This window comes from Typopeltis vanoorti, chromosome 3 (genome assembly GCF_054136105.1).
Source record: "Typopeltis vanoorti isolate ZY-2024b chromosome 3, IOZ_Tvanoo_1.0, whole genome shotgun sequence".
Classification (NCBI taxonomy): domain Eukaryota; kingdom Metazoa; phylum Arthropoda; class Arachnida; order Uropygi; family Thelyphonidae; genus Typopeltis; species Typopeltis vanoorti.
This window is the reverse complement of record NC_143551.1, coordinates 93,622,198-93,635,884: the sequence shown is the minus strand read 5'-3', so window position 1 is coordinate 93,635,884 and position 13,687 is coordinate 93,622,198. Positions and strand designations below refer to the sequence as shown.

General features: G+C 37.1%; 1 protein-coding gene across 10 annotated transcripts in view; it reads right to left on the bottom strand.

The window, feature by feature from the left end:
- The window catches only part of LOC150108392 (uncharacterized), a 628,716-nt gene that overhangs the window by 485,923 nt on the left and 129,106 nt on the right, over positions 1-13,687 (bottom strand). For all 10 annotated transcript variants that reach the window (XM_090415800.1, XM_090415806.1, XM_090415807.1 and 7 more), the window contains one exon: positions 12,223-12,369. In XM_090415800.1, coding sequence (XP_090271926.1) covers positions 12,223-12,369 — 147 coding nt within the window. The remainder of the gene's footprint in view (positions 1-12,222; positions 12,370-13,687) is intronic.

The following is a 13,687-nucleotide window of genomic DNA, read 5'->3' as shown; positions in this document are numbered from 1 at the left end:
TTCAAATTCCAATAAGGCTGTTTTTGAAGAGTAGTTTAAAGAGAAAGCCGTTGAGTATCAGGGAATTGCCTCGTGTGTTAATGACATATTCATTGTTTGGTTCAGCTCTATTACCCAAAGAAGAATTTCTCGTGTAGCTTAACAATATTCATTCTCAGATTAAATTCACTGTTGAACTGGAGGTAAACAGATCTCAATTTCTCAGAGCATAGGAAGCCAACAAACACTGGATGATACTTGTATGCCATATCCCATTCACCACCTGGCACAAAAAATAGGCATTATTCATTCCCTACATGATAGAGCTTACAGAATCTCCACTAATATAGATAAAAGAAATCAAGAGCTCAACTACCTTGGTACCATCCTACCAAAAAATGATTACAACAGAACATCAGTCGAAAAATTTCTACATCAACTCCCAAGACAGTCGGAAAAACATGAAAAACAATACTTCAGAAGAACAGTGATTCTCATACAAAGTCACAGATAAAATATCAAGGATGCTATGTTCACAAAATATAAAGGTTGCCTTCTACTGACTATGCAAGATCTCTAACTTATTGAAATTCTCTCATTATACATGTTACCTATTACAACCTGTTTTTTAGTTTATTCATATATTTCTCCTGATCATGTGACAAGAATTTTAACGAAAGTAGTCGAGTAGTCAATAAATTATTCTATCCCATCTGTTTCTTTCATGTGAGAGAATAATGGCAAAAACACTTCTAATATGTCCTTTCTCTCTTTCTCTCACACAAGAAGCCTATACAACGATATGCATTCCTCAATCTATCTTCAAAGCTATGGGACTGGATGGTATTTCACCACAAGTTTTGAGAGAATGTGCTAGGGAACTAGCAGTGCCTTTGACCTGGCATTTCAATGAAAGTCTGCTGCAGGAAAGGTGCCCATGGAATGGAAGGAGGATAGGATGGTGCCATTGCATAGGGGCAGTAGCAGACTGGAAGTGTCTAATTATAGGCCAGTTTGTGTGTCATCAGTGACTAGTGGCATCTTGGGGGGTGTAACGAGGGACCGTATACAGCATTGGGCAGATGAGGGTAATATTATCTGTGAGAGTCAACATGGATTTGAAAAGGGACGCTCTTGTTTTAGCAATATGCTAGCCTTTTATAATAAAGTAACAAGAGCATTAGATGAGGGAAAGGCATATACTGCCATTTTCCTGGACTTAGCAAAGGCATTTGACAGGATGCCACATGATAAGCTGATATTCAAGTGGCAGCACATGGGACTGTATGTCAGATTGGTCAACTGGATTCAGGATAGATATCAGAGAGTTGTGTATGGTGGAGCAATATCAAAGAGGTAGAAGGTTACAAGTGGGGTTCCACAGGGCTCAGTACTGGGACCTATATTGTTTAACCTTTATATCAATGATATTGTTTGTGGATTGCCAGGGGATATTCAGTTGTTTGCAATTGATATGAAGCTGTCAAGGGTTATTAGTAATAGTGCAGATGTGGTAGCCTGTAAGAGGATTTGAATATGCTAGATAGATGGGAAAATGAATGGGGTGTCAGTTTAATGCAGCAAAATGTAAGGTCTTGAGGTTTGGGATACATCGATGAGACGCTGCATACGCTATAGGAGGATTTAAACTGGAGGAAGTAGGGGAGACAAGAGATCTGGGGTTGATGATTGATAGAAACCTGAAATTTAGGGGACATATTGCAAGGGTGGCGAAGGTAACACAGAGGATTGCTGCTATTATGAGGAGGACACTGACCTGCAGAGATAAAAGGGTTATCATTCCGTTGTATAAGACTTTGATCAGACCACACTTAGACTATTGTTTTCAGATCTGGTCCCCAAGATTTGAAGGGGATAAATTAACTGTGGAAAGGGTACAAAGATGGATAACAAAAATGGTGTCAGAACTGTACAATGTTAGTTATGAGGATAGGCTGAGGGAGTATGGAAGGAGGAGGAGAGGTGATATGATTGAGACTTTTAAACTCTTGAGAGGTGGTTACACGGTTGAGAGGTGGTCACTGGAGAGTTCTTTCACTTGGTTGAACAGCGGGAAGGAGTCATCACAAGGGGCCATCCCTGGAAGTTACGAAAGGAAACTGTGAGAAAGAAGGTGAGGAGTGGTTTCTTTGCATGGAGGATGGTTGAACCATGGAATGCAATGCCTGATAGAGTGGTGAGAACGAGAACAGTCAGTGCGTTTAAGGAGTGGTATGATAGACTATGTGTTTCCTAAGAGGGACCTCCCTCGATGAATCTTGATAGACTTCTGTTTCTTAGAAAGAACCTCCCACAATGAGTCTTTTGACTCCATGGAGGCCTGACTAATAATAATAATAATAATAATAATAATATTTTACATTCCAAAGACCAGTTACCACCTACATCCATCTTCTCTAGACCCTTTCTAATATTTTTCATCACCGTGAGAACAAGAGTACTAAATCTGTGCACAATAATCCACAAAAGGCAATACTGTATACTATTGTTCCATTGTATAAAGCCTTATACAACAATGGAACATTAACCTCTTAACCTGAGGTTATTGTTCTAATATTGTTATTATTATTATTATTATTATTATAACCCCAAGACCTCATGGAGTCAAAGACTCATCTGGGAGGTCCTTTTATCATACACACATCTCATCATACCGTGTCTTAAACAACTCAAACTCCTTGCAGACACGGTATGATGTCTGCAAGGAGTTTGAGGTCACTCCCCTACTCACACCCTCTTTATACAGTTTCCAGGGATGACCTCTGGTTCTCCCATGATCTCCCACTATTCTCTGTAGAATGTTTCCACCATTGATCTTATAACAACCCCTTATCAACTTATAGGTCTCTATCATATCTCCCTCCCTCTTCTTCCTGTCCACCAGACTCTGCAAATTACATCTTCTCAATCTTTCCTCATACTCAACATTCCAGAGGTCAGAAACTACCTTAGTCAGTCGCCTTTGGACCCTTTCCAACAGCTATTCATCCTTCTGAAAACCCGGTGAAATAATCTCGGCACCGGGTTTTCAGAAGTCCAGATTTGGTCACTGTTATAACAGTCATAACCTGATATGACTTCACAATTTGTGCAATGTGACTCCCTGAACTTAAGGTCCTTCTCTGCCACCATTCCCAGATCTCTTGTCTCCTCAACATCCTTCAAAATTTCCCCACCGAGTGTATACAGTATTTTGCATCTCATTGCTAAAGGGAAGGCAAGTGAGTAAACTGAAATGACAGTTTACTCACTTGCCCACTCATACAATCTATTCAAATCCTCCTGTAAGGCCACAACATCTGCTTGATTCCTCATCATTCTCTGCAAACAGTATATCTCCAGTTAAATAATCTCAATATCATTAATATACAAGTTAAACAACAATGGCTATAAAACCGATCCATGTGTCATAACCATGGTGACTTTCTTCTTTTGGGATACTGCATCTCCATACACAACTTTTGCTGATACCTATCCAACTCACTAATCTAGCATGTAATCTATATGCCTCAATTTAGTTGCCCACTTGTTATGTGGATATTTATCAAAAGCTTTTGCAAAATATAAGTATACGACTATACAATTCATCTTTTTTGTCCGATACATCTGTCAGATTATTATAGTACATACAAAGGCAGATAACAAAGATGATGTTGGGACTGTACAATGTTAGTTATGAGGATCGGCTGAGGGAGTGTGGACTGCAGAATTTGGTGGACAGAAGAAGGAGGGAGTGATATGATTGAGACTTTTAAAAATGTTGAGAGGTGGTTACAGGGTTGACACTGGGGAGTTCTTTCGCTTGGTTGAACAGCGGGAAGAAGTTATGACAAGGAGCCATCCCTGGAAGTTACAAAAGGAAACTGTGAGAAAGAGGGTGAGACGAGGTTTCTTTGCATGGAGGGTAGTTGAAACATGGAATGCATTGCCTGATGGAGTGGTGAGAGCGAGAACAGTCAATGCATTTAAGGAGTGGTATGATAGACTTTGTGTTTTCTAGGAGGGACCTCCCTTGATGAGTCTTGATAGACTTTTGTTTCTTAGAAAGGACCTCCCACGATGAGTCTTTTGACTCCATGGAGGCCTGAATAATAATAATAATAATAATAATAATGATAATAATAATAAGTAAGTTGGTAAAATACGACTTCCTTTTAACAAACCCATGCTGAAAATCACAGAAAATACTGCTATAATCAACACAATTCTGCATCATTGCTCTCACCAACCTCGCCAACACCTTAACTACAACTTCAGATGTAGAAATAGGCCAATGATTTGTAGCCTTAGCATTATCACCAGGTTTGTGAAGTGGAACAATTTTACCTGCTCCTTTGGGAATTGTGCTGTTGTGAGATTCTTGTTAAACAGGTAAGCCAAAGGCAACCTTAACTCTCTGGAACATTTTCTTAAGACACACCAAGTCCCACTGCCTTACTGAATCTTACTTAGCTTCTCATATACTTCTTCTATACTATAGAAGAAATATATGAGACTACTGGCCTGTTGCAGAGCTATCGTAAGGTCTTTTAAGTCATATGTGTCCCGAGGATAAGGTGACTAGCCCTATGCCTCCTGGTATATCCCATGGCTGTAGCTCATGTGTTCGAGAGCTAGTTTGCCGGCTTGTGGGAGGAAAAACACCAGATAAACTGGGGAGAAAAACCCTGCTGTCCACGCCCAAGACCGGCTAACTTGGCTACGTCTTAGAAAGTTCCTTAAGCTCCTCATGTCGGATGGGAATCAAACTTGGACACTCCTTTCCCAGGCATATGGTTGAGAAGTGCATAGCCAGTAGGCTAACCACATGGACAGTTCCTCATATACCCTTGTTCCCATTTCCTCTACACTTGAGCTTCTCATGATTTCATACTGTGAAATCATGAGAATGACTTCACAGTGTGAAAGTCATTCTCATGATCTCTGCATCGGTTACCAATCTGCCACTTTTTATCTATTAACATCATCTTGCCACAATCATTCTTCTTTCTGCTTGCCACATATCAAAAAAAAAACTGCTTAGGATTTTGTTTGCCTGATTTGTTCATTTCTGCTCATGCTGCACTTTTGGTATCCTTACCAACTAACCCAACTAAGTCACCTTCTGGCCATTTTGTGCTGTCTCAACAGCAGTGGACGCCAGTAAAAATTTTAAGTGGGGATGCTGCATATACAAAAAAAAAAAAAACCTTCTTTTTTTTTCTTAATCAGTGACGAATTTATTAATAAATAAATTTACATATTAAAAAATTGCATTATTAAAAATATTTCATCCTCACCACGAACAAACACCAATAATAAAAGTTTCGTATCAATAGCAATGACAAGCGCAAAAGAATATCAGCATTAGATCGCAGTGCATTTGTTTCTTGTAACGATAATTGCAAAAATATAATTCTTTTCATATTTTCAACGGTGACACTCATCATAATTCAGCTTTGTATCTATAATAAATAAATAATTATATGTTATTTTAACAAAATAAAATAATATTTACAAAAAATAGTTCATCACGAACACGCACCAATAATAAACGTTTCATATCTCATAGAAATAACGCATGCAAGCATGATACTGCCCAAGTGGCAGTGTATCTAATTACGTAACGTGCAATGACCAGCGCAAACGAATATCGGCGTTAGATCGCAGTGCCTTTGTTTCATGATCTAAAGTGTTAATCAAACAATTCCAATTATTAACTATTCAATCAATGTCAAAATGTAAGCTGTAAAACCTTTAACATGTTGTATTGCATTCATATAATGTTATAAGCATTGTTATTATTTATAAACACAGACAAAATTTAATTTTTTCATTTTTTCCTTAGGAGTGCTGCAGTGTCGTAGTGCTTATGTACACCACTGCTCCACAGTGACTTCTGCTTCCAGATTTCTTCCTTAATTCCCTCATTCATCCATTTTACACCTATCTTATTCATCCCTTTGCCCTTCAATATACATCTGCACACTGACATAGTTAAATATCGGCAACAGAAATTGAACCAGGACACTCCTTTCACAGGCATATGGTTGAGAAGTGCATAGCTACTAGGCTAACCACATGGACAGCTCCTCACATACCTCTTGTTCAATTATAATAATAATATATCTGTCAGTGGTAAAAAGCCGCATTTATCTCCTTCCTGATTGACTTTTTGAAAAACCTAACATTTTGACAAACTCCAAGTGCACATTAGAAGAATTCAAGGTTAGCACCATGAAGTTTAAAAAATATCAATGGAGAAGAGGTGAAAATAGTAGAAAAATTACAGAGGTACTACATTTACATAATTAATGTTTCCAAAACAAAGTAGACAAAAGCGGGTGAGATAGTCTTTTAAATAAAAACTACAAGATGTAATATTCAGGCAATGATGATCAAGAAAAGGAAGGCGTACTCAACACTATAATATTCAACACTAAATATGAGGGTAATCTTAAATGGTAGGCAACTTCTAATAAAGTAATGTGAGCAAATATCAAAATGGGAAAATGAATAATGAAAATTATTCATGCCTGTGGTAAGAAGGAAGTTGAGGAATTTTTCAAGTCATAGAGAAGTCAATAAAGTAATAGAGAAGATGAAATAAAGAAAAAGGAAAAGGTGGTCCTTGTTGGTGATCTAAACAGCTGAGTAGGAAATGAATACTAGACATTTTGGGAACATTTGGAGAAAGAGTAGAGCAAATAATAATGGTAAGAACCTGCTGTATTTCTATCCAGACATGGACTAGTCATTATCAATACCAGGATAAAGATGGGAATAAATTCATGTTGAGAGAATATGCAATAAAAAAAGGTAAATCTAACTGCGAAGTTACTGTTAATAGCAGTATTCTGCACACGCGTGTGCACACACACACACACACACACCAGCCAGTTCAAGATATGATTGTACAGGAGACTTGAAACAGAAAATTATCGCCATTTAGTTTTGTGCAAAATAAAAATGAATTTCACATTGAAAGGAAGTTTAAAAAAAAAAGGAAGTTTAAAAAATAATCAAAGTTGAGAGCTTTCAGAGGTGAACTGTAGATGCAATCATAATATTTTTTTTTTGAAATATAAATGACTTTAAAAACAAGAATCAAATCATGGAAACTTAGTTGCAGATTCATAAGAAAACACTGATTGGAAGTAGTAGGATAGAAAAACCAAAACTTAGAGATGGACCTAGAATGCTAAAGCTCCTATGATAAAGAAGAAAGTACTGAAAGTGTCTAGCAAGTAAATCAGCATGTCCTCTGAGAGAATACACAGAAAAATGTAAGAAAGCAAAGCAATGTGTAAAAGTGGCTAAACACAGTCACTGAATAACACAATTTGTAGGAAAATTGTGTTATTCAGTATAGGAAATAAATGCCAACCAAGAGAGACAAGTAGCGTAATTGAAGGTGAAAAAGATGAGCAGCATGTGAATAAGAATATAAAATTTAGAAGTGTAGTAAGTTTGAAAGATAGTACTGTTTTGGAAGATGGTGTTGTTGTGTTGGTATTGATTGGGAATATGAATGTCGAGCGAGAGTGGGTTGCTTGCAGAAAGAGAGAAAAAGAGAGAGAGAGAGAGATGTAGTGAAAGAAGTGGAACATATTTCAGGAATGAGATAAGAAACATGAAAGAAGAGATTAGCAGACCGAAAGTATTAGTAAGTAGTGAGAGTATTAGTAAGAGGTATGGGAATGATAAGAGAGCAGAGAATAAGAGGAACAGAGAGGAGAATGAGAGGAAGGAGAGACTGCAGGAACCAGACATGAAGAGAAGACAGGAAGGGAGGTAAGTGGGAGAAAAGTATAGAAAGGTGTGTGTGGGGGGGGGAGAATAGAGAAAGAAAGAGAGTAGGTGAAGGATGCAGGTAAGCAAGGAAGGAACTGAGTGGTAAGAGATGTGAAGTATGGAGATTCAGTGATCTGTGGAGTGCAAGATAGAATGCCAGATGAATGTCTGCTTGGAGGAATGATAGATAGTGTGACTATGACAATGAAGCGAGGTGAAAGAGTGGATGAAATGATTGTGATGGTGGGTACAAATGACTTGAGAGGCAACGTGAATGAGGTGGTGAGAGATCCAAGGTTCATGCTTAAGGTTATATGGAGAAGGCTGTGAGAGAGAGAGAGAGAAGGAAGAGAGTATGTTACCCAGGTATGATAATGCAGAGCTGAGGAGAGGAGTGACAATAAGGAACAGTATAAAGTCAGGATGTGTTGAAAGAGAAGTTTGGATTATGTGAATGCCTGGAGTACATTTGAGGACAGAAAAGAACCATACGAGAGAGACAGCTTGCATTTGAACGAGAAAGGACATAAGCATCTGGTGAGAATGCTGTTCTTAGAACAAGTGAGAATGTTGGCGCAGGGAAACTAGAATTATCAGGATGGATTATCAGGGTTAGAATTAGTCACGTGGGAAAGGGGGAGGGAACACACAGTGTAAAACAGAATCCAGTGACTGGAGGGAATAATGATAGGTCTAGAAACACTGATAATGCACTGATGTTTCTTTATACTGATTCCAGAAGTATCCAGAATAAAGGAGATGAATTGGTGGCACTGATAGCCTCAGCCTGTCCAAAGATTATTAGGATCAGTGATATATGTTTGGCAGAAGATGATATATTGATAGGAATACAGTAGCAGGGGACAGCTTTTTAGCAGGATAGGAAGTGCAAACACGGTAGTGGAGTATTGCTTATGATAAGTGATAAGCTGTGTCCTCTCAGTGTGGAAGATTTGGAGGACAATGGCACTAATGGTTTTGAAAGCAAATAATGTGAGGTGAAGGTGGGTAGGAAATTTGGGAGGATCCATCAATGGGAGGCAGCATACTCTGTTGGAGAAACTGTAGTGAAGGAATTTGGGGAGGCAAGGATCTTGGCAGAATTACTGATGGAAACTTGAAGTTCAAAAGACATTGCAAAGGTGGTGAATGTAAACTAGAGAATTGCAGAAATACCGTAAAGGATGTTGACCAGCAGAGACAGAAGAGTTGTGATTCCATTGTATAAAGTCCTGATCAGCCAAGGGACAAGTTCAGCTTGTTCATATGGTTGAAGAAGAGCCACTGCAATAAGTTGTGAAAGGAGGTCATGAACAAGAAGGTGAGGAGTAGTTTCTTTGCATGGAGGGTGGTGAGGATACAATTGGTGAGTGAGTTCAAGGAGTGGTATGATAGACTTTGTGTTGTCTATGATTGGTCTCCCACAATGTCTTGTGACTCTGTGGAGGTCCTGAATAATAATAATGTTGAACTATTATATCTTCCTGTACACATCCCCCCCCCTTGAAGGTATATCAGGAATTTAATAATGATATCATTTTTAAAAACATGATGTTTACTCTGACATTCTTAAATCCTTCATCTTACCAAGATTTATTATTATTATTGATATTTTTATGTCATACCTTCAAGGAGTCCAAGCCTTCATTGTGGAAGAGCACTCTAAATACACATGCCATCATCTACACTACTATATTGATGTGTACACCACTATACTATATTTTGATGAGTTCTACATTTGACCACTTGACTCAGACAAATTTTGCCACCAACTCAATAGCTACAGCACTTCCAGAACATCTCAGAATCCAACTCAAAATTTAAAAAGCAAATAACAATAGTTATGTCTTCTAGAACACTTTGAATGATACTCTTTCTTTTGCAGTTTACAAAAAACACATACACACAGTCCAATACATTAACAAACTTTTGCATCACCTCCCGCCACCACCACCACCACTCAACAGTATGATATTATAAAAGTTCTAACCGGACCATCAACTTCTGTTCTAGTTAGGCCATATTTATTACAACTTTTTATTCAATGGTTACTGATAATATTAATCATTAGATAATAGCTATTATCATTTATGGATGAGTGAATGTGGGAGATGTGTTTGTTGAGAGGTTAGACAAGAGAAGTGAGAGTGAGGGTCTGCTGAAAGTTTGATATGTTAATGGATTGTGGTGAGTTGAGTGAAAGTCAAGAACTGAAAGTGAAGCATACCAGACGAAAGGAAAAAGAAGGCAGTGATGGATGTAAAACTAAGAATGAGAGCCAAAATAATGAGCATGAGAATTTTTATTGATTTTTATCCACTCTATTCTTCAAATTATTCCATGAAAAAGGATCAACAAATACACATTCACTGCATAAGTTTTTCACTCTTACACCCAACCTTTTCAATTTTAATTTCCCCTGCCCAATTACTTCAACTTGTTCAGAAAACAGTAACTTCTTCAAATGCTTAACCTTCCATGTTCAGATGCAACCCATCTTGCATACAGCTGTCTTTTGCCTTCAAACACACTCCAGACATCAACAAATCCCAGACCTATTTTTTGCACATTCTTGCAATCATATCATTCATTATCATCGTTCATCTACTTAACTCATAATTGTCAAAATGAGGCAATGCACACACACTATCCTCCCTTTGACACTTTTCTTCTTTACGATATTTAACAATGTTCTTAAACCTTTTGCTACCTGATTAATAATACCACTCAGGTCATTTGTACCACCATAACTATCATCTTTTCTGCATCATGCCCTCTCTTTATTGCTAAAGTCACTCTCTCTATTGTTCTGCCAGACAAGCACTCCTCAGGCATATCACTCTCCATCATTGAATCATCATATATTATACCACTCATAACTTGATTCAAACAAGTGTCACTCATGGCTTCATTATCTACACTATTCAGCATCACTCTCCCAGTTTCATTACTTTCTTTCAACACTCTTTTACTTACTCCCTCACTTTCACAACATCTCATTTCTTCTTCATTCTGTTGACTCTCAATCACTTCCATTCTATTCATTACTTCATCATTCAACCAAAGACTCTCCCTTTACTTAAACCTGTTCTAGTTAGTTCAGCTAAAGTAATCTCCATATTATATTATATTAGTCCTAATTTCTCTATTCAACACATTTAACTCAGTCTTCATATCCTGAACTTCCTTACTGAGCCTAGCGGAGTACCTATGGGTTCTGTACTAGAATCACTACTACTCTTTAATTTATATCAGTGATAAAGGGAAAGACTTAAAGGGATATATTCAGTTGTTTGTTGATGATGCAAAACTGGGAAAGGTAGTAGTTGATAAAGGTGATGTAAATATCATGCAGGATGATTTAAATAAATTGGCATTGTGTGTAAAGGATAATAACTATCAATTTAATGTTTCAAAATGTAAGATTATGCTTTTGGATTGAAAATGTTGCATACTGTGTTACATATTGATGGTACTGGAATGCAGGAAATTGATGAAACTAGGGACGGACCAGGGTATAATTGTGAACAGACAGTTGAATTTCAGAGGGCATAATGATAATTTGGTAAAATAGCTCAAAAAATTACTTAGATATTAAAAAACATGCTAACAAATAATTGGGGAAGTTATTATCTCTCTTTATAAGCATGTAATTCAGCTGCATCTTGGGGTCAGGAGGTGGAAGAGGAGATTCAGAAATGAGTGACTAAGCTGGTAATAAGTCTGTGGAATGCTCCCTCTGAGGATAAGTTGAAGGTGTGTGGGTTACAAAGTTTGGTTCATAAGAAGAAAAGAGGAAATATGATAGAAACTATAAGAAAGGTGTTTTATAAATTGATGAAAAGAAAATTTTTAAATATGTGACAAATAGTTAGAAAACTAGGGGTCATCCATAAAAATTGTGTAAGACTGTGGTTAGAAGGGGGTGTGCATACTAGATGTTTTGCATAGCGAGTGGTGAATGAGTGGAATGGATTGCCAGAATTAGTTGTGAGTTCCCTGATGGTGAATGAGTTTGAGGAGAGGTATGATACGTTATGAATGTAAAATATTTAGTTTGGGTCTCCCACATTGAGTCTCCTGACTCCATGCAGATACTGTATAATAATAATAATGGCAATAATAATAAACTGTTCCATATAATAATGAAAACTACAGAAGATACTAACATACATTGAACCCAACTGGTAGTAATGATGATTATGATAATGATACTAGTAGTTACTAGCTACATGCCTTAACCCCCCAAATATATATGTCCAGATAAATCTGGATACGATTCTGTAACACCTATTGAATAACATGGATAGGAAGTGCAAGTTGGTCTAACTATTTCATCCACCTCGGCCAGTAGAGAGGTTAAATCACAGGATATGTCAAGAAGACTCTCAATTAATAGTCTCATTTCACTTCTGTTGAAGTATTATTTCATATGTCAAAGAAACTTACCAAAGCATTTGTTGGTGGCATTATGATATTTAAAGCCTGGTGGACACTGAGTAGACACTAGGGCAGTACAGGTAAATGATCCAATAGTGTTAGAGCACACTTGTGTCTGATCGCAAGTATCTGTTCGCTGAAAACACTCATCCACATCTAGAATATAAGAGTTGTATAATTTCATAAAATTATTGCTAAAAAATATTCTTTTTTTCATCAAATTATTAAAAATATACAAATAATTTTTTATCCAAATAATTATAATACATTTGGAGAAATTTTAATTGCTTTTAGTGCTAGGTATGCTTCTTATAATGGGTAGTGTATAGACCATGGGAAGAGACTCTGAATCTATTTTCTGTGTATCTGAATATACAAATAAACCTGTATTCAACCTAGACTTTTTTTCCAGAAAAAATCATGGGCAAGGCATGAAAATTATTAAGAAATAAGCTGGGCTGGTCTAGATGGCTGAGCAGTATAGCATATCTGCTCTCCAGCTGAGATCATGAGTGCCTGGATCCCACTATAAGCATGGATATTAGTAAATGTCTTTAGACAGTAGATGATTTTTCAGTGCCCAGTGTGAGATCACTACTCTGCTGACTGAAGACTTTAAGTGACTTGAAAAAGTTTCTAGTTCCCCTTAGGTCAAGTATAGTACTAATACTAACGTAATACTATTGTAAAGCACGTGGCGGTGAATTTGAGCTGTACAGAAGAAAGTGATTTTAATCGGTGAATAGTCCGTTTTTTCCCCGTTTTTCTACGTTTTTGAGTGCTAAATTTTTTCTCTGAATACGAGTGTACTTCAGTGGTTGTTTTTTGGAAGTTAGTTGCTGTCGCAATATAATATATTTTGGTTACCGTCGGAATCGAATGCATAACAGTGGAAGACAAAACGAAGCTAAGTTTTCATTACTGTATTTAATTATATATCATTTTATTTAGTGTACTAAAATGTCTTGTTTTGCTTGTAATTGTTTGTACTTTTTTTTTCTTATTTATTTAACGGAATTTATTAATTGAATAATTAACGATTACACTACTCGGCAGTAAGGTAATCGTTAATTATTCAATTAATAAATTGAATAATTAACGAATCTACAATACTCTACTTGCGATTGCAGATTCAGCTGCAATCGCAAGTAGAGTATCGCCAAGTCCTCCGCCATTTAAGAACTCTATTATAAGCAATATCATAAGGTACTTTGTGGCATGCAGTACTTGCGGCATGTATGCGTCTCAGGAATTAGACATGTGGCTTGTGAAAGAGAGCAGAGAGCATATGTGCGCAAAATGCAGGCAGTGCGAGGATATAAGTACTTTTGAAATATCAATATCTGACCTTGTTGCTCCAGGAACGGATAATGAATGTAGGAAGACAAGTAGTGTGATAGGAGAGAATGAAAAAAATATATATGTGAATGAGAAAATAATAGTCGATAGTGTGGAAGGCATGAGTGACTGTGAA